General features: G+C 41.5%; 1 protein-coding gene across 3 annotated transcripts in view; it reads left to right on the top strand.

The window, feature by feature from the left end:
* LOC118358409 (protein phosphatase Slingshot homolog 1-like) overlaps positions 1–5,240 on the top strand; it is a 52,967-nt gene extending 47,727 nt beyond the window's left edge. For all 3 annotated transcript variants that reach the window (XM_035736214.2, XM_035736213.2, XM_035736216.2), the window contains one exon: positions 13–5,240. In XM_035736214.2, coding sequence (XP_035592107.1) covers positions 13–1,149 — 1,137 coding nt within the window. In that variant the 3' untranslated portion in view covers positions 1,150–5,240. The remainder of the gene's footprint in view (positions 1–12) is intronic.
* Positions 5,241–19,843: the final 14,603 nt, after the last annotated feature.

The raw sequence follows: 19,843 nt of genomic DNA, 5'->3' as shown, positions 1-19,843 counted from the left end.
CCCTCTGTTTAGGACACTGCTCCTTCCAAACCTGCTCACACAGTCAAGCCTTCAGTCCTCTCTCGATCAGACGACAAGCCCAGCCATGGAGTGGAGATACTGACCCAGGACGCCGATCTCTGCCTTAGCACACTGGGGAGGGGTGTGGGGTTAAGTGTCTCTGTGGAGGTCCCCAGTCCCACGTTTCCTCTCTCACTCACCTCACCCGACACACCCTGTTCCCCCAGCCTGCTACACCCCTGTAGCCTGCTGTGTGTCTGTGTCAACTGTGTTACCACACCCTCTACACTTCTACCTGATGCCCAGGACTCCCCTTACTCGCTGACATCTGAGGACAGGGCTGATATTCTGGAGGGTGAATCTGAGGGTGAGGAAGGGAAGCTTTTAGGGGTCTCTGAGGCTCTCCTTGTCCAAGAGCTGCTGAGCCTGGAGAAGGAAAGGCCGGCAGTGGCCTGCAACGTGGCCCAGCAGCAAGAGACTCTAGTGCAGCTACAGAGGTCAGGGCTGGTCCGCCGGAGGGCAGAGAGGCTGGAGAGGCTGTCAGGTCTGTCCCTAGAGGGGCTTCATCCCCTGGAGCTTCCAGAAACTCCCAGCTCAGGGGCAAGAGAGGACTCCAGTCCTGTGGAGGGGATTTTCTCAGTTTTCCCAGGAGACTTCCCCAAGTCCTCCACACCATGCCCAGTACGCCTAGAGCCGCTGCTGGTTCCTCTGCCTAATGAGACCCTGCTGGGGGCAGTGGGATCTGGGAGTCTGACACCCACCTCCTCCCCCCATGGCTCCACACTGACACGTAGCTCTAGCAGTGACAGCATCCGCAGTGTGAGGGGCAAACCCGGCCTGGTGCGCCAGAGGGCTCAGGAGATCGAGACTCGCATGCGGCTGGCCGGCCTCACCATCCCCTCAAGCCTCAAACGCTCTAACTCACTGGCCAAACTGGGCAGCCTCAATTTCTCTTCTGAAGACCTGTGCTCCATCTGCTCCTCGGACGCTGGCACCCTCCTGCTCCGCTCTCTTTCCCCAGAGCCAGGCCGAGAATGGGAGTGCCCCACCACCTCTTCCTCTACCTCCACCTTCACCTCCACTCATCCCAGAGCACAGAGGGACCAGACCAGCCCAGAGAGAGCACTGCCAGGGGGGACCAGGAGCTGACAGGAAGGATGGAGGGACACTCCTCCACCCATCCCTCCATCCCCCACTCTGAGCTGGAGAGGGTAACAGATTTTGGAGAGGGATAGTCTTAAAAAAAACAAATGTGTGTGTATATATAGAATTATACATATATAAATAAACATTTAAAATAATATAAATATAAATCCACATCATATTGAAGTTAAAAGAAACAATCCAAATATTTTGGTTAGTCTGTTTTTGCATGGAGCTCAATGAATGTGTGTGTGAAGATGAACCTCGTACAGAAGACCTGGTCTCCATCAGGACTTAAAAAAAGCTATTTTCATTCCTGGTCCTTTGCCTTTCTTGCTGTCCAGAGATCAGAATTACAGCTTCATCATTATCATCACCACCATATTCCTCATTATCATCACCATCCTATATATATATACCCTGACTTTCACAAGCAGTGGATATTACATAGACTTTATCATTCAATGTTTTGTTTGCTTTACCATTGGTTTATGGTACAAATTGTGTTGATTGGCTTAGTTGCTGTCTTTAGAGTTGATAATCAGATGATATTGATTTTGCTCTCTCTCTCTCACCATGTGCTGAAAACAAAGGTGAGAAGAGGGCGTGGTTGTCCATGCTGTATTTAGCACTGCTTATCTATCTTCGCTTCAGTCAACATTTTTTACAGTAAGCAATATGACACTTACAGAGACCATAAACATGTCATAACACAAAGCACCATTCATTTGATGTGCAGTATGTTGTTTGGAGGACAATGACTATCATGTGATAGGTCAAATGTGTGACATCACAATGGTCCTGGAGAGTTGGTATGCTGAAACATTTTCTTCCTCTTTTCACCTCTGTGTTACAGATGATCTGTTCCAGGTGGTTGGTTGTTTACTAACGATGTGATATTAGAAATGTGATTGTAAATTATACAAGCATAGAATCCATTTCCTCTGCTTCTGAGCCTGCTTTGTATTTGGAGATTTGAATCATTTTGGGATGAGCCAAATAGATGTCACAAATCATTTTTAAACAATTCAGATCCAAAAATAATAAAAAAAACAAAAAGACCATAGCCCTCCCTCAAGTACTGCAGTATGATTCCACTTTGTAACAAAAGTCATTCCTTCTTCCTTGATGCTATAATATCCTCCAAGCTTCCAACCTTTACCTGTTGCAGAACGTCTACATATAATTCCATGAGTCTTCTGGGACCATTCTACCTCTGACGCCACGGTGATGTGGTGCTTTTCATTTTGTTCAAGCAGTTCTACAGACCTGCTCCTGTCAGGTGAGAGGCTCACATGCCGTATCGGATCTCTTCGGGCTGTGTGTTGTATGCAGGGTAGTCCATAGTTGTCTGGTTTATAATCTTAAATCTGCTGAGCCTCCAATGTCTAGACACTCACCAGCCAAACCTCACCTGAGATTCAGCAACAGTGCCGTGGAAAACATATGACATAACAATGGGGCTGAGAAAGCCATCTTGCAGCTCCTTTACTGCCCTCCCTTCCCATTAGCCTGTGTCTAGGCCTGGGTTTACCAGTGTTTTGTAGAGGTCCTTTCTGAGATCGGCGTCCACTGAAAGGAACCTTGCGATTTTGCTTTGCTTCTGGCTACGTTGAATGCTAATCTTATTCAAACTGCTCTTTGTCAGTTTTATAAGTTGAGCATAGGGGCGGCAGGTAGCCTAGTGGTTAGAGCGTTCATCGAATCCCAGAGCTGACAAGGTAAAACATCTGTTGTTCCGCCCCTGAACAAGGCAGTTAACCAACTGTTCCTAGGCCGTCATTGAAAATAAACATTTGTTCTTAACTGACTTGCCTAGTTAAATAAAAATAAATAAAATACAACTTCTCTCCCTCTGCAGCTGCTTGTTGACCCACGCTTGTCTGTAATCATGTCCTTTATTGCATCTGAGACTTGGTCTTTGAACTGAGTTGCGATGCAGAATCAAAATTGTGAGCAGTTGCATTGGGAGTCGTACAAAGTCTTCTTTAGGTTCCAGAGACGGCTTCTCTCTGATCTTTCCTCTGTGGGACTCTGGAGGGTCACACCATTCCTTATGCATGAGGCCATGAGATCCATGATGTCTATCCACTTCCATCCTTGTTCTTTCTCGCCCTGTCTCAGTACTGCTCCCCTGAAAAGTGTACCACTATTTCACATTCCATGTAGTTCATTCCACTCAGCTTGTCTTCGTGTATAATTGAAAATAATATCAATTGTTAATTTAACATCTGGCTACTTTACCATATATTCTTTTTCTTCCGTTTTTTTCAGTTATTTTTACAATGTTGCAGTCATATTTGCTTTTAAAATGATTTTATAAGTTCAGTATTTGTGCATGAGAATGGTTACTGTGAACTATTGAACTACATTTTTAATAGGTTCATATTGCACATGCATTTCTCCCACGTATGAGAGCACATGACGCATTTACTGTATGTAAATATGTATGTACAGTAGTCGATGACGTTACAGAATATACTGCTGTATAGTACTGTATGTACGTGTCTGTTAATATGGAGAGCAGAGACTTAGTTCTTCCCAATGACTCCAGTTCCTGTGCGGACACTGTTTTACTGCAAGCAGTGTCCTTCCAGTTTTAATCACTTATGCTGTGTTTGTGTATGTATGTATGTATGTACATATGCTATTTTATTGACATGTGTCAGTTGCCTGTTTTTTAAATTTTTTTTTAAGGTTTTGGTTCTATTGGGCATAACCCAAACAGCCACTTACCACTAAAATCTTGACCTCAAAGAAAGTGTTAAATTAGCTGAATTGCCTCTGTCATTGTACGTCAAAATGTCAACCATGATACTGTGTAAGTGTATTTGGTGTGCCACGCAAACGCTGATGTGATTGTGCACATACTGTATACAGGACCTCTGTACTGTAGAGATGGCTCTGTAATGTTTCTCCCCAGTTTATACCCTTGCTGCTTCCATTTCAGGGTGATGGTTTATTTAGTTGCTGTTTTTCTTTCTTGCTGCACACTAGATGTAGAGAACAGAGCGATGGACGTGCTTCCCAGGTGCCAGGCCAACATCTCTGGACAGCAGGGCTGTCCTATGGTGTGTGTGCATCATGTAATATGCACTACGTTTTAAAATGTGTGTGGCAATCTAGACTCTTTTCACAATGGATGCCAACCTGTGTTGTGGGGTCTGTTGTCCAGTGTGGTGCCCCTTAACCCCATCTAGGTTGCCACTTGGCGTCTGATGCTGCACACAGTGCAACTGGAGGTCATTAGTGCTATATGAGTGTGTGAGCTGTTAGTCCACTTCCATTTAGGTTTGATTTATGGACACACACTAGTGCCTTAGCCGTGAGAACAGAGGCATAGAGATGTGTGACGTGTGTGTGTGTGTGTGTGTGTGGTGCTGCCAGTATTGCAGAGGATTTGGATAGTAGGGTTGATACATGATGGGAGTGGGACACTGATGAGACTTCCCTTCCTTTTTAGTAGAACAGTGGTCCTTCATTTCTTTTCATATTTGTATTTTTTTCTAACGATAGACCAAGGTGTGAAACAGGAATCTGAAGCCTGGTGTTCCTTTTTTGAAACTTCTTTGGTTTGAAGAGTATTAATCAATATTCTCTTCCTTGTCCCATTCACATGTCCATCAGGGTTTCCAAGATGGGATTTTGATTCCAAATTGTTAGTGCTCTTTGAAATGTGGGATAGCACAAAAGTTATATCTACTGGTGTTGTCACTAAATAGACACTATTGAAGCTGTTTGACATAATCGTGATTCTCATTTTGTATATTAATCATTTATTTGCGTCTGTAATCTGTTACATCTTATGTATTGCACCTTTGGGAGAAACAGAAGAGACTGTAGGATCATCCGCATACTCGCATAGTGTCATACTGATAGATGAGTGTTCATATCACTAATGATTTATGAGGTTTCTTGTAGGCATAAAGTCAAACCAATTTGAGAAAGATCACAGCGATAGGTTTCTCCACTGTTTTTTGTTATCATTAAGTATGCAGTGATTTTTGGTACTGTACATTTGCTGTAGTTTGAATGCATTATGCACTTTTTTACATTTGTTAAAATGTACTTTTTATGAAAATAAACGTTTTTTCATATCACAGAAGTATGTTTGTTTATTCTCAAACTGAAAACATGTGGCTTTTGAATACAATATCATAACTCAAAACTATTACTGTTGGTATTTTGACAAAAATAAGAACCATACCATAGCCTTTTATCTGCTAATTAAGACAGACAGACACGCAGTTACTCAGCAGGGAGAGGAGGCATGTGGTTTCATAATCACTGTTTTACAATCTATTTAAATTCTCCTGACATTGAACATGAATTGACAAAGGGAGATGTGGTAATAAATCCGCGGTGACACATAAAATGGTCCACTGATTGCTACAGGCCCACTGTGAGTGATGAAATATTTCATCGAGGGGAGGGATTGACGTTGCTAAATATCGCTAAATGCATGGGTCAAGACTCATAATGCTCCCATCTGTATACCTTGGCAGGAGAGTTGCGTTATAACAGCCAGATTAGGTAACGTTTGGCTGGCGGCCCCAGTTTGCATAACATCAATGAAGCACTTTCTGGTGCAGGCTCTGGTTCCTCCTGGTCTGTATGGTAGAGTGTGTGAATAATGATGGACTGTTCTTCATAAAATGACATAGGTGTCGAAGAGGGGGATGGAGCCATTGCTGCACTGTTATTTGAAAGCCTTTAAATTAAAACATGCTTCTCCCGAGGCTATGTCAGTAGGACTGTGTTAATTTCGTCACCAAAAATATTCGTCAAACACCTATTTTTCAGTGGCAATTCACTAGACTATAACTGACTATATAGACCAAGAAAAAAACGAATTTAAACGAAAATAATTGTTCATTTCAGTTGACTAAAACGAGACGACAAAATGTATCTCTTAACCACGTTTCCATCCACAGTTTTTATGAAAGATAAGTCATACTATATATAAAACAACAACAAAATCACGACAGCTGTGATGGAAACAGGAAGTTAAATTACGATTTTAAATTCCGACGTAATTCCTTATTTTGACATGGTGGGATCTATTTGTATCAGTAAAATGATATCATTGTGTAGTTTTTTTTACTTTAATATTATTTTGTTTCTTTGGGACATCACTACATGTTTTTTTTGTTATTGTATTGTAATTTGAAATGTAGTAATTTATTTTTATATTTGTAATCAGTTTTAAAATACCATTGGTGGAGAAACGCGCATATTTGCTTTATGCGGAAATTTGAATATTCACATAAATCTGTCTCCAATTGGACGGATATCTGCTGACAAATTTACTAAGTGGAATGGATAGGAGTTTTTGGAGAGATGGAGAGCTTTTCCGTGATAAGCACAATTAATATTAGCATGCACATCGCAGTTCTGATCGGCAGTGGGAACGATACGCCACAGCCAACATCAGCTGGTGAGCTGCTGGGGAGCAAGCGATGTGTGTGGGCAGACAAGCCCTGCTCTGCCTTGATTATACACATTGTGCAGGCGACTCCTGCTTCCCCATAGCTAACCAGTTACACATTACTGTTCCATTACTTTGCGGCACCATCTGGTGATTGTGTTACTCAAGCTCTCGCTCTCTCTCTGTACTTGTGTGTGTCTAGGTATGTTTGTAATGTGCAATATCTATGTAGGGGGAATTAGGAATTTACATGACCAGATCATTCTTATATATGTTTGTTATATTTCTGCTTTTGAGAATGCAGAAACAACATGTTAGGACAAGGCTAAACTATGTATGTTTGAACATACTGTAGAAGTCAGTGATTTATGTTTACTGTAGGTTAATGAGGCAATACAAAATATGACTAAAATTAAAGGGCATTTAGATGACTAAAATGGCTCACTGTTTTTGTCATTTTGACAATAACTGGACTAAATCCTTATTCAATTGACCAAAATGTGACTAAGACTAGACTAAATCAAAATGTAAAAAGTGGCACAATTAACACTGCAGTGGGACTAACAATGTCATAACAGGGTAAACGACTATCACATCTTTTTAGGTTCTGAACACTTATATTTGTAATGTTTTTTTAATCACTCTGGTTATTAACACTACCTTAAAACATAAATGAGATCAGATTTTCAGATAACTGTAACAGTTTAATTTCATTTGACCTCCATGACTGAACTGTGGATTGAGTGTGTAATGGCTATAACATTGTCAGAAAGACCCTGCAAGAAACTGTGTGTGAAATTCTGAATGACACTGTTCTGTGGTGATTTTGATGGGATGCAGTAAAAAGTGATAGACGGTTTCAAATGTCCTCCTTGGTCAGCAAACAGGTTAGCAGTCTCCCTTTTTTAATTTTTATATTTTGGGCTTTTAATAGAATCAGGGATGTAGTTGGGCCGACGTTATATTGCGATGACGCAACCTCCCTAAAGTGTCATATCACACTCTTCAAATGCAAACAGGCACCAATTGCCAGTGGCATGTTTTGGGGAACTGCTGACTGTCTGCACAGCGGCAGCCCTTAGACTCAACACTAGCTGGCTGTCGGCTGGCCCCTATTTACTTGCTGTAGATTATGTTGCTGGTGAATTCTTGGCTGCCATACCTCCCCTTTGTTTTATTATCTGAGTAAGTATCCTGTTTTGGAAGTTACTATGGAGACCAGAGAGAAAACAGACATTTTTCTCAGCTATTGTTCAGCTCTCTTTCCTCCCTCCTGGTTAGTCAGAGGCCTTGGTTTACCATTACTGCAGCCATAGTCTACACAGAACTCACCCTCTGACACCCTCACACAGACAAACACACTGTCACATTCTTTCACGCTCTCCTTCTTCTTTGAAACAGTTTTCTGGCATGTGTTCATATGCGGCAGGCCATGGCAGGAGTATGTAAACATAGTTGGATAAGGAAGAGGACGGTCTTCATCTTATACAGTCGGTAGAGGTTGAGTTCTCGAGCTCATGGTGTCAGGAGCTGCATCCCCCCCCCACTGGGCATAAACTGGTTGAATCAGTGTTGTTTCAATGTAAAGTGTGAAGAAAGAACATGGAGGCAGCTGGGAAGGTGATCAAGTGCAAGTCATATTCAACATATTGTGATGTGGAAAATACATTGCATTTGAAAAATTGCAACATTAGAAGTAATCTTTAAATAAAGTTTGACATTGGGTTTGAATAAAATCAAATATATTTAGTTATTAAGAGATCTTTCAGTAATCATTCTCAATATTTTTATTTATCCTTTATTTTGACAGGGAGTTAATGCTGAGACCACCATTTAAGTCAATTAGAGGTGTACCTTGTGGATGTATTTCAAGGCCTACCTTCAAACTCAGTGCCTCTTTGCTTGACATCATGGGAAAATCAAATGAAATCAGACTTCAGAAAGAAATTGTTGACCTCCACAAGTCTGGTTCATCCTTGGGAGCAATTTCCAAATGCCTGAAGGTACCACTTTCATCTGTACAAACAATAGTACGCAAGTATAAACACCATGAGACCATGCAACCGTCGTACCGCTCAGGAAGGAGACGCGTTCTGTCTCCTAGAGATGAACGTACTTTGGTGTGCGAAAAGTGCAAATCAATCCCAGAACAACAGCAAAGGACCTTGTGAAGATGCTGGAGGAAACAGGGACAAAAGTATTTATATCCACAGTAAAATTAGTCCTATATCGACATAACCTGAAAGGCTGCTCAGCAAGGAACAAGCCGCTGCTCCAAAACCGCCATAAAAAAGCCTGACTATGGTTTGCAACTGCACATGGTTTGCAAGCCCAAGAATACCATCCCAACCGTGAAGCACAGGGGTGGCAGCATCATGTTGTGAGGGTGCTTTGCTGAAGGAGGGACTGGTGCACTTCACAATAGATGGTATCACGAGGAAGGAAAATTATGTGGATATATTGAAGCAGCATTTAAGACGTCAGTCAGGAAGTTAAAGCTTGGATGCAAATGGGTCTTCCAAATGGACAATGACCCCAAGCATACTTCCAAATTTGTGGCAAAATGGCTTAAGGACAACAAAGTCAAGGTATTGGAGTGGCTATCACAAAGCCTTGACCTCAATCCTATAGAAAATGTGTGGGCAGAACTGAAAAAGCGTGTGCGAGCAAGGAGGCCTACAAACTCGACTCAGTTACACCAGATCTGTCAGGAGGAATGGGCCAAAATTCACCCAACTTAATGTGGGCTACCCGAAATGTTTGACCCAAATTATACATTTTAAAGGCAATGCTACCAAATACTAATTGAGTGTATGTAAACTTCTGACCCACTGGGAATGTGATGAAAGAAATAAAAGCTGTCAGTATAATAGTAGAGAATTATTTATTTCATGTCACATTCTTAAAATAAAGTGGTGATCCAAACTGACCTAAGACAGGGAATTTTTACTATGATTAAATGTCAGTAATTGTGGAAAACTGAGTTTAAATGTATTTGGCTAAGGTGTATGTAAACTTCCGACTTCAACTGTATGTGACTTCAAAGAGGTCTAACCAACCTTTTGGTAAAGAATACAGTGATGTGTAACAAAATTGTCTCCTGTGAAAAAACGAAGGGCGCAATGAAAAACAACATCCAAGAGTTTAAGAGTAGAGGTAGCTGCATTTTGATAAATAGTTTCACCATAATCAAAAACAGGTAGAAAGGTTAACTGCACAATCTGCTTCCTGCTGACTAAAGAGAGATGAGATCTGTTTCTGTAAAAAAAAGCCCACTTTAAATAATAGTTTCTTTAGAAACTCAGTCGTGTTTTTTAAATGATAAATCATTGTCATTCCAAATACCAAGGTGTTTGTATGCTGTGACTCGTTCGATTACAGAACCATCCGATGAGTAAAGATATAATCCACTTGAGACAATCTTATGAGAACTTGAAAACAGCATGTATTTAGTTTTGCCCATATTAAGTACGCGTTTTAAATCAGTCAGGGCTTCCTGCACAACTGCAAAATTGGGCTGTAGACTTGTCACAGGCAGATCAGCAGTCAGGGCAATTGCATACATAATAGTATCATCCACATATAGATTAAAGTTACTCTTTTTTTTACCTCTTAAGGATCCGCCCCTTTTTTTCAATTTTCGCCTAAAATGACATACCCAAATCTAACTGCCTGTAGCTCAGGACCTGAAGCAAGGATATGCATGTTCTTGATACCATTTGAAAGGAAACACTTTCACGTTTGTGGAAATGGGAAATGAATGTCAGAGAATATAACACATAGATCTGTTAAAAAAAGAAAACAACAATTTTTTGTATTTTTTGGTACCATCATCTTTGAAATGCAAGAGAAAGGCCATACTGTATTATTTCAGCCCAGGCACAATTTAGATTTTGGCCGCTAGATGGCAGCAGTGTATGTGCAAAGTTTTAGATCAATGAACTATTGCATTTCTGTAAAAAAAATTGAGGTCGGGACACAGGTCGGGTTTTAACAGATTGACCAGTAGCATTTATACACTGTTCAAAAAAATAAAGGGAACACTAAAATAACATATCCTAGATCTGAATGAATGAAATATTCTTATTAAATACTTTTTTCTTTACATAGTTGAATGTGCTGACAACAAAATCACACAAAAATTATCAATAGAAATCAAATTTATCAACCCATGGAGGTCTGGATTTGGAGTGACACTCAAAATTAAAGCGGAAAACCACACTACTGGCTGATCCAACTTTGATGTAATGTCCTTAAAACAAATCAAAATGAGGCTCAGTAGTGTGTGTGGCATCCACGTGCCTGTATGACCTCCCTACAATGCCTGGGCATGCTCCTGATGAGTTGGGGGATGGTCTCCTGAGGGATCTCCTCCCAGACCTGGACTAAAGCATCCGCCAACTCCTGGACAGTCTGTGGATGGTGCGAGACATGATGTCCCAGATGTGCTCAATTGGATTCAGGTCTGGGGAACTGGAGGGCCAGTACATAGCATCAATGCCTTCCTCTTGCAGGAACTGCTGACACACTCCAGCCACATGAGGTCTAGCATTGTCTTGCATTAGGAGGAACCCAGGGCCAACCGCACCAGCATATGTTCTCACAAGGGGTCTGAGGATCTCATCTCGGTACCTAATGGCAGTCAGGCTACCTTTGGTGAGCACATGGAGGGCTGTGTGGTCCCCAAAGAAATGCCACCCCACACCATGACTGACCCACCGCCAAACCGGTCATGCTAGAGGATGTTGCAGGCAGCAGAACGTTCTCCACGGCATCTCCAGACTCTGTCACGTCTGTCACATGTGCTCAGTGTGAACCTGCTTTCATCTGTGAAGAGCACAGGGCGCCAGTGGCGAATTTGCCAATCTTGGTGTTCTCTGGCAAATGCCAAATGTCCTGCACGGTGTTGGGCTGGAAGCACAACCCCCACCTGTGGACGTCGGGGCCCTCATACCACCCTCATGGAGTCTGTTTCTGAACGTTTGAGCAGACTCATGCACATTTGTGGCCTGCTGGAAGTCATTTTGCAGGGCGCTGGCAGTGCTCCTCCTGCTCCTCCTTGCACAAAGGCGGAGGTAGCGGTCCTGCTGCTGGGTTGCTGCCCTCCTACAGCCTCCTCCACGTCTCCTGATGTACTGGCCTGTCTCCTGGTAGCGCCTCCATGCTCTGGACACTACGCTGACAGACACAGCAAACCTTCTTGCCACAGCTCGCATTGATGTTCCATCCTGGATGAGCTGCACTACCTGAGCCACTTGTGTGGGTTGTAGACTCCGTCTCATGCTACCACTAGAATGAAAGCACCGCCAGCATTCAAAAGTGACCAAAACATCAGCCAGGAAGCGTAGGAACTGAGAAGTGGTCTGTGGTCACCACCTGCAGAACCACTCCTTTATTGGAGGTGTCTTGCTAATTGCCTATAATTTCCATCTATTCCATTTACACAACAGCATGTGAAATGTATTGTCAATCAGTGTTGCTTCCTAAGTGGACAGTTTGATTTTACAGAAGTGTGATTGACTTGGAGTTACATTGTGTTGTTTAGTGTTCCCTTTATTTTTTTGAGCATTGTATAAGTAGTGAAAAGAACAGGTCCTGGTATCGACTCCTGTGGAATACTTTAATGTACTTCAAGAAATGTGGACTTAATTCAATCAATCATGATGGCCTGAGTTCTGTCACTAAGAATTATGAAACCATAAACAGGTATCAGAGCTCAGGCCTACCGAGGACAACTTATTCAATAAAATAGCATAATCAACCATATCAAAAGATTTTGACATGTCCACAAACAAAGCAGCACATTTACTTTTAGTTTCTGAAGCATTGACAAGATCATTAACAACTAAAGTGGTTGCTGTAATAGTGATATGCCCAGGCCTAAACCCTGATTGTTTTACATTTCAAATACATTTCCCAGATAAAAAAGAGCAAAGCTGTACATTTACCAAGGATTCAAGAATCTTCACAAAACAAGGAAGGCTTGAAATGGGGCAATAGTTATTAAGATCTCTACTCTCCCACCCTTATGAAGTGGCAGCACAAGAACTGATTTTGGAATATTTCCTGATAATGTTAAATAAAAAATGTGGATTATTGAGCCAACAATGATGGGCGCTGCACAGTTAAGCAGACTGGGATCCAATTGGTCAGCGCCTGTGGATTTCTTGTTGCCTATTGCAAGAAAAGCACCGAAGACTTATTTTTCTGTAAATAGCCAAGTTTCCCCTATGATCATCCAGACCAATATCATTATGAATAGGCTTGGAAGTTATTTTAAAGAGAAGGCATGTTGAAATAAAATGGTGATTAATTAAATGCATCAATGATGGCATTTTTTCTGTAATGAGGCCTGTCTGAATTAATTTGTTGTGGCAAAGAGGAAGAAGTAGAGCCCTTCAGGGATTTGACAGTTTTCCAGAACATTTAGTTGAGTTACAACCTGAATTCAAAATGGATTACATTTTAAAAAACTCAGTCATCTACACACAATACCTAATAATGACGAAGTGAGGACATATTTTTAGACATTTCTGCAGATGTATTGAAAATTAAATACAGAAATATCTCATTTACTGAGTCCAGTACATTTAGCGGCAATTACATTTGCCGGCAATTGCAGCTGTGAGTCTTTCTGGGTAAGTCTCTAAGAGCTTTGTAGCTGTGAGTCTTTCTGGGTAAGTCTCTAAGAGCTTTGCACACCTAGATTGTACAATCTTTTTGCACATTATTCTTTAAAAATGTATTACGTTGGTTGTTGATTGCTTGACAGCCATTTTCAAGTCTTGCCATAGATGTTTGAGCCGAGTTAAGTCAAACTGTAACTAGGCCACTCAGGAACTTTCAATGTCGTCTTGGTAAGCAACTCCAGTGTATATTTGGTCTTGTGTTTTATGTTATTATCCTGCTGAAAGGTACATTTGTCTCCCAGTTTCTGTTGGAAAGCAGACCTAAACAAGGTTTCCGTCTCGAATTTTGCCTGTGCTAAGCTCTATTCCATTTATTTTATTCCCAAAAACTCCGTAGTCCTTGCCGATGACAAGCAAACCCATAACATGATGCAGCCACCAAAATGCTTGAAAATATGAATAATGGTACTCGGTGATGCTGTGTTGGATTTGCACCAAACATAACGCTTTGTATTCCTCACATAAAGTCATAAAGCCACATTTTTTTTATTTTTTACTTTAATGCCTTATTGCAAACAGGATGCATGTTTTGGAATATTTGTATTCTGTCATTTAGGTTAGTATTGTGGAGTAACCACAATGTTGTTGATCCATCCTCAGTTTTCTCCTATCGCAGCCATTAAACTCTGTAATTGGCCTCATGGTGAAATTCCTGAGCGGTTTCCTTCCTCTCCTGCAACTGAGTTAGGAAGGACGCCTGTATCTTTGTAGTGACTGGGTGTATTCATACACCATCCAAAGTTTAATTAATAATTTCACTGTGCTCAAATGGATATTCAATGCCTGCTTTTTTGTATTATTTACCCATCTACCAATAGTTGCCCTTCTTTGTGAGGCAATGTAAAACCTCCCTGGTCTCTGTGGTTCAATCTACAGTATGTTTGAAATTCATGTGGAATATGTGGGGTACAGAGATGAGGTTGTCATTCAAAAATCATGTTAAACACTATTATTGCACACAGATTGAGTCCATGCAACTTGTTATATGACTTGTTAAGCATATTCTTACTCCTGAATTTATTTAGGCTTGCCATAAAGAGGTTGAATACTTACTGTATTGACTCATTTCAGCTTTACAATTATTATTAATATATGTTTTTTAAATAATATAAAAGCGTAATTCCACTTTGACATTATGAAGTATTGTGTGTATGCTAGTGACACAAAATCTAAGTTTAATCCATTTTAAATTCCGGATGTAACACATTTTTTGGAAAGGTCAAGGGGTGTGAATACTTTCTGAAGGCACTGTAATAATCAGTTATCCTTTCTGATTTGTCTTATACTATGATTCCCCAGTTGCTTAAAAGCTTGCTAGTCTGGGCCAAAGCCTGTGTTCCTGGCCTTTAAAAACAAATCTATATACAATGTGAGCAAGTTAGGTGAGATAAGGGAGGTAAAGGCAAAAAAAAGGCCATGGTGGCGAAGTAAATACAATATAGCAAGTAAAATACTCGAATGGTAGATTTGCAGTGGAAGAATGTGCAAAGTAGAGATAGAAATAATGGGGTGCAAAGGAGCAAAATAAATAAATAAATACAGTAGGGGGAGAGGTAGTTGTTTGGGCTAAATTATAGATGGGCTATGTACAGGTGCAGTAATCTGTGAGCTGCTTTGACAGCTGGTGCTTAAAGCTAGTGAGGGAGGTAAGTGTTTCCAGTTTCAGAGATTTTTGTAGTTTGTTCCAGTTATTGGCAGCACAGAACTGGAAGGAGAGGCGGCCAAAGAAATAATTGGTTTTGGGGGTGACCAGAGAGATAAACCTGCTGGAGCGCGTGCTACAGGTGGGTGCTGCTATGGTGACCAGCGAGCTGAGATAAGGGGACTTTACCTAGCAGGGTCTTGTAGATGACCTGGAGCCAGTGGGTTTGGCGACGAGTATGAAGCGAGGGCCAGCCAACGAGAGCGTACAGGTCGCAGTGGTGGGTGGTATATGGGGCTTTGGTGACATAACGGATGGCACTGCGATAGACTGCATCCAATTTATTGAGTAGGGTATTGGAGACTATTTTGTAAATGACATCGCCGAAGTCGAGGATCGGTAGGATGGTCAGTTTTACAAGGGTATGTTTGGCAGCATGAGTGAAGGATGCTTTGGAGCGAAATAGGAAGCCAATTCTAGATTTAACTTTGGATTGGAGATGTTTGATGTGAGTCTGGAAGGAGAGTTTACAGTCTAACTAGACACCTAGGTATTTGTAGTTGTCCACATATTCTAAGTCAGAACCGTCCAGAGTAGTGATGTTGGACGGGCGGGCAGGTGCAGGCAGCGATCGGTTGAAGAGCATGCATTTAGTTGTACTTGTATTTAAGAGCAATTGGAGGCCACGGAAGGAGAGTTGTATGGCATTGAAGCTCGTCTGGAGGGTTGTTAACACAGTGTCCAAAGAAGGGCCAAAAGTATACAGAATGGTGTTGTCTGCGTAGAGGTGGATCAGAGACTTACCAGCAGCAAGAGCGACATCACTGATGTATACAGAGAAGAGAGTCGGTCCAAGAATTGAACCCTGTGGCACCCCCATAGAGACTGCCAGAGGCCCGGATAACAGGCCCTCCGATTTGACACACTGAACTCTATCAGAGAAGTATTTGGTGAACCAGGCGAGGCAATCAGTTAAGAAACCAAGGCTATCGAGTCTGCCGATGAGGATGTGGTGATTGACAGAGTCGAAAGCCTTGGCCAGGTCAATGAATACGGCTGCACGGTATTGTTTCCTATCGATGGCGGTTAAGATATCGTTTAGGACCTTGAGCGTGGTTGAGGTGCACCCATGACCAGCTCTGAAACCAGATTTAATAGCAGAGAAGGTATGGTGGGATTCCAAATGGTCGGTAATCTGTTTGTTGACTAGGCTTTCAAAGACCTTAGAAAGGCAGGGTACGGTAGATATAGGTCTGTAGGAGTTTGGGTCAAGAGTGTCCCCCCCTTTGAGAGGGGGATGACCGCAGCTGCTTTCCAAACTTTGGGAATCTCAGACGACACAAAAGTGAGGTTGAACAGACTAGTAATAGGGGTTGCAACAATTTCGGCAGATCATTTTTTAGAAAGAAAGGGTCCAGATTGTCTAGCCCGGCTGATTTGTAGGGGTCCAGATTTTGCAGCTCTCTCAGAACATCAGCTGACTGGATTTGGGAGAAGGAGAAATGGGGAAGGCTTGGGCGAGTAGCTGTGGGGGGTTTAGTGCTGTTGACTGGGGTAGTGGTAACCAGGTGGAAAGCATGGCCAGCCGTAGAAAAATGCTTATTGAAATTCTCAATTATAGTGGATTTATCGGTGGTGACAGTGTTTCCTGTCTTGTGGGCAGCTGGGAGGAGGTGTTCTTATTCTCCATGGACTTTACAGTGTCCCAGAACTTTTTTGAGTTTGTATTGCAGGAAGCAAATTTCAGCTTGAAAAAGCTAGCCTTTTCTAACTACTTGTGTATATTGGTTTCTAGCTTCCCTGAAAAGTTGCATATCACGGGGGCTGTTCGATGCTAATGCAGAACCATATGATGTTTTTGTGTTGGTTAAGGGCAGTCAGGTCTGGAGAGAACCAAGGGCTATATCTGTTCCTGGTTCTACATTTCTTGAATGGGGCATGCTTATTTAAGATGGTGAGGAAGGCATTTTTATAGAATAACCAGGCATCCTCTACTGACGGGATGAGATCAATATCCTTCCAGGATACCCCGGCCAGGTCGATTAGAAAGGCCTGCTCGCAGAAGTGTTTCAGGGAGCGTATGACAGTGATGAGTGGAGGTTGTTTGACCGCTGACCCATTACGGATGCAGGCAATGAGGCAGTGATCGCTGAGATCTTGGTTGAAAACAGCAGAGGTGTATTTAGAGGGCAAGTTGGTTATAGTGATTTCTATGAGGGTACCCATGTTTACGGCTTTGGGGTGGTACCTGGTAGGTTCATTGATAATTTGTGTGAGAATGAGGGCATCAAGCTTAGATTGTAGGATGGCTGGGGCGTTAAGCATGTTCCAGTTTAGGTCGCCATGCAAATCACATCAAATCAAATCAAATGTTATTTGTCACATACACATGGTTAGCAGATGTTAGTGCGAGTGTAGCGAAATGCTTGTGCTTCTAGTTCCGACAATGCAGTAATAACCAACAAGTAATCTAGCTAACAATTCCAAAACTACTACCTTATAGACACAAGAGTAAGGGGATAAGAATATTTACATAAAGATATATGAATGAGTGATGGTACAGAGCGGCAAGATACAGTAGATGGTATTGAGTGCAGTATATACATATAAGATGAGTATGTAAACAAAGTTGCATAGTTAAAGTGGCTAGTGATACATGTATTACATAAGGATGCAGTAGATGATATAGAGTACAGTATATACATATACATATGAGATGAATAATGTAGAGTATGTAAACATTATATTAGGTAGCATTGTTTAAAGTGGCTAGTGATATATTTTACATCATTTCAGCACGAGCTCTGAAGATAGATGGGGGGCAATCAGTTCACATATGGTGTCCAGAGCACAGCTGGGGGCAGAGGGTGGTCTATAGCAGGCGGCAAACGTTGAGAGACTTGTTTTTAGAAAGGTGGATTTTTAAAAGTAGATGTTCAAATTGCCTTCCTGGCAAAGCATCATCATCTCTTTTATGAATGACTTCTGATAATTCCGGAGTGTAACAGGCATTCTAAATACCTTTAACCCTTCATTTATTTAATTAAGGGAGCATGATTATCCACAATGGTATGCAAAAAGGCTGAAACCTATATCAGGCTCAGGGATAGCTGAAATACAATCAGTCACTAAAATAAATATTGTGTTAAAAAGCCTGTTCACTGAAGTTTTTCAAGTTCCTCTTTGTGATGACACAAGGCATAGCTTGGACACACCTACTCATTCAAGGGTTTATCTTTATTTTCACTATTTTCTACATTGTAGAATAATAGTGAAGACAGTAAACCTATGAAATAACACATGGGAATCATGTAGTAACCAAAAAAGTGTTAAACATATCAACATATATTTTATATTTGAGATTCTTGAAAGTAGCCACCCTTTCCCTTGCTGACAGCTTTGCACACTCTTGGCATTCTCTCAACCAGCTTCATGAGGTAGTCACCTGGAATGCATTAATTAACATGTGTGCCTTGTTAATTTGTGTCATTTCTTTCCTTCTTAATGCATTTCAGCATGTTGTTACAAGGTAGGGGTGGTATACAGAAGATAGCCCTATTTGGTAAAAGACCAAGTCCATATTATGGCAAGTACAGCTCAAATAAGCAAAAAGACAAGACAGTCTATCATTACTTTAAATTACCTCTGCTGTAGAGGATAAGTTCATTAGTGTTACCAACCTCAGAAATTGTAGCCCAAATGAGTAGGTGTGCCCAAACCTTTGACTGGTACTGTATGTATTTTCACATCTCTATCACAAACAACTGGGCAATGGATACAAATATCTTGGGGCGAAGACACCAGTAGGAACATATTTCTCTGGTGTATTTGTTAAAATAAAATTGATTAGAGTTGACTTTGAAGGATCTTTAAGCTTAGTCACCAGCTGGGTTAGGTTTAGATCATGACATGTCTTTGATATTGTCTGAAGCCTGCATTTCCCAATCATAATATAGGTCACACAGGATAATAACTCTGATTTAGTAAAAGGTAACAAACTAGTTAACAAAGGCTTAAAGATAGTAGCTCACATTTTTTGGTAAGGAAAATGGATTTCAGTAAAGAGACAGATAAATTATTTTTAATAAGAATGGCCACTCTACCATCTCTACCCTGTCTATCATCTCTGTACACATTATAACCCTCAATATTAAGTCCACAATGTCCCCAGAGATCCACGTTTCAGTCAATACCAGAATGTTTGGATTTGTCTACTTCGTCCAGATCTTGATGTAATTCAGTTTAGGAAATAAGCCCCTTATGTTCAGATGCATCAACCCAAGTCCTTTACGATGTTTAAAGTCACATGGAGTTTCCAACACGAACAAGCTACCTTCAATTGGTAGTTGAAGGCCCTGTCTGATGGTTGATATTGATAAAGTTGGTACGGCTATAAGATTGCATAGAACTGCCCCATTTGGTCTATATCCCTATTAGTAATAGAGGAAAGAGTAGAAATTGAAATTACTTTTCTAAAGTTGGCACCATAGGCCCCGAGGCCACAGCCAATGTCAGTATGAGGAACTTTCAGATTAACCAATGACGGAATGCTATAAACTGATTTACATGGGCTTTGGTTGCTATCGTGTATCAGCCCAAGCTCGCTACATTATTTGAAAACCGGGGGTGTTGAAAAGGTCCATGGAGTTGGTGGAATCGGCCATAAATCTATGGCCGCTTGCGCAACTGGGCCAGAGCGCTTTAATTAGGTTGGGTGGAAATGTCCAACAGGTCTCATTAAAAGGAGGATATCGCCTCCGCCCGACCTCACTGCCTCCCCCCCTCCCCCATCTCTGTCTAATACAGACATTGTGTGCGTCCAAAAATGGTAAATCCACCGAATCTGTTATCTTTCATCTGAACTATTTGTTGTGCTTTATAGTTAATACAGAGGAGCGCGGTTTGGACAATGATGTCGGCCCTACAGATCATCACTGGACA

The sequence above is a fragment of the Oncorhynchus keta genome, chromosome 25, assembly GCF_023373465.1.
Source record: "Oncorhynchus keta strain PuntledgeMale-10-30-2019 chromosome 25, Oket_V2, whole genome shotgun sequence".
In the NCBI taxonomy this organism is placed as follows: domain Eukaryota; kingdom Metazoa; phylum Chordata; class Actinopteri; order Salmoniformes; family Salmonidae; genus Oncorhynchus; species Oncorhynchus keta.
Note: the sequence above shows the minus strand (reverse complement) of the source record. Positions and strands in the feature narration are given on the sequence as shown.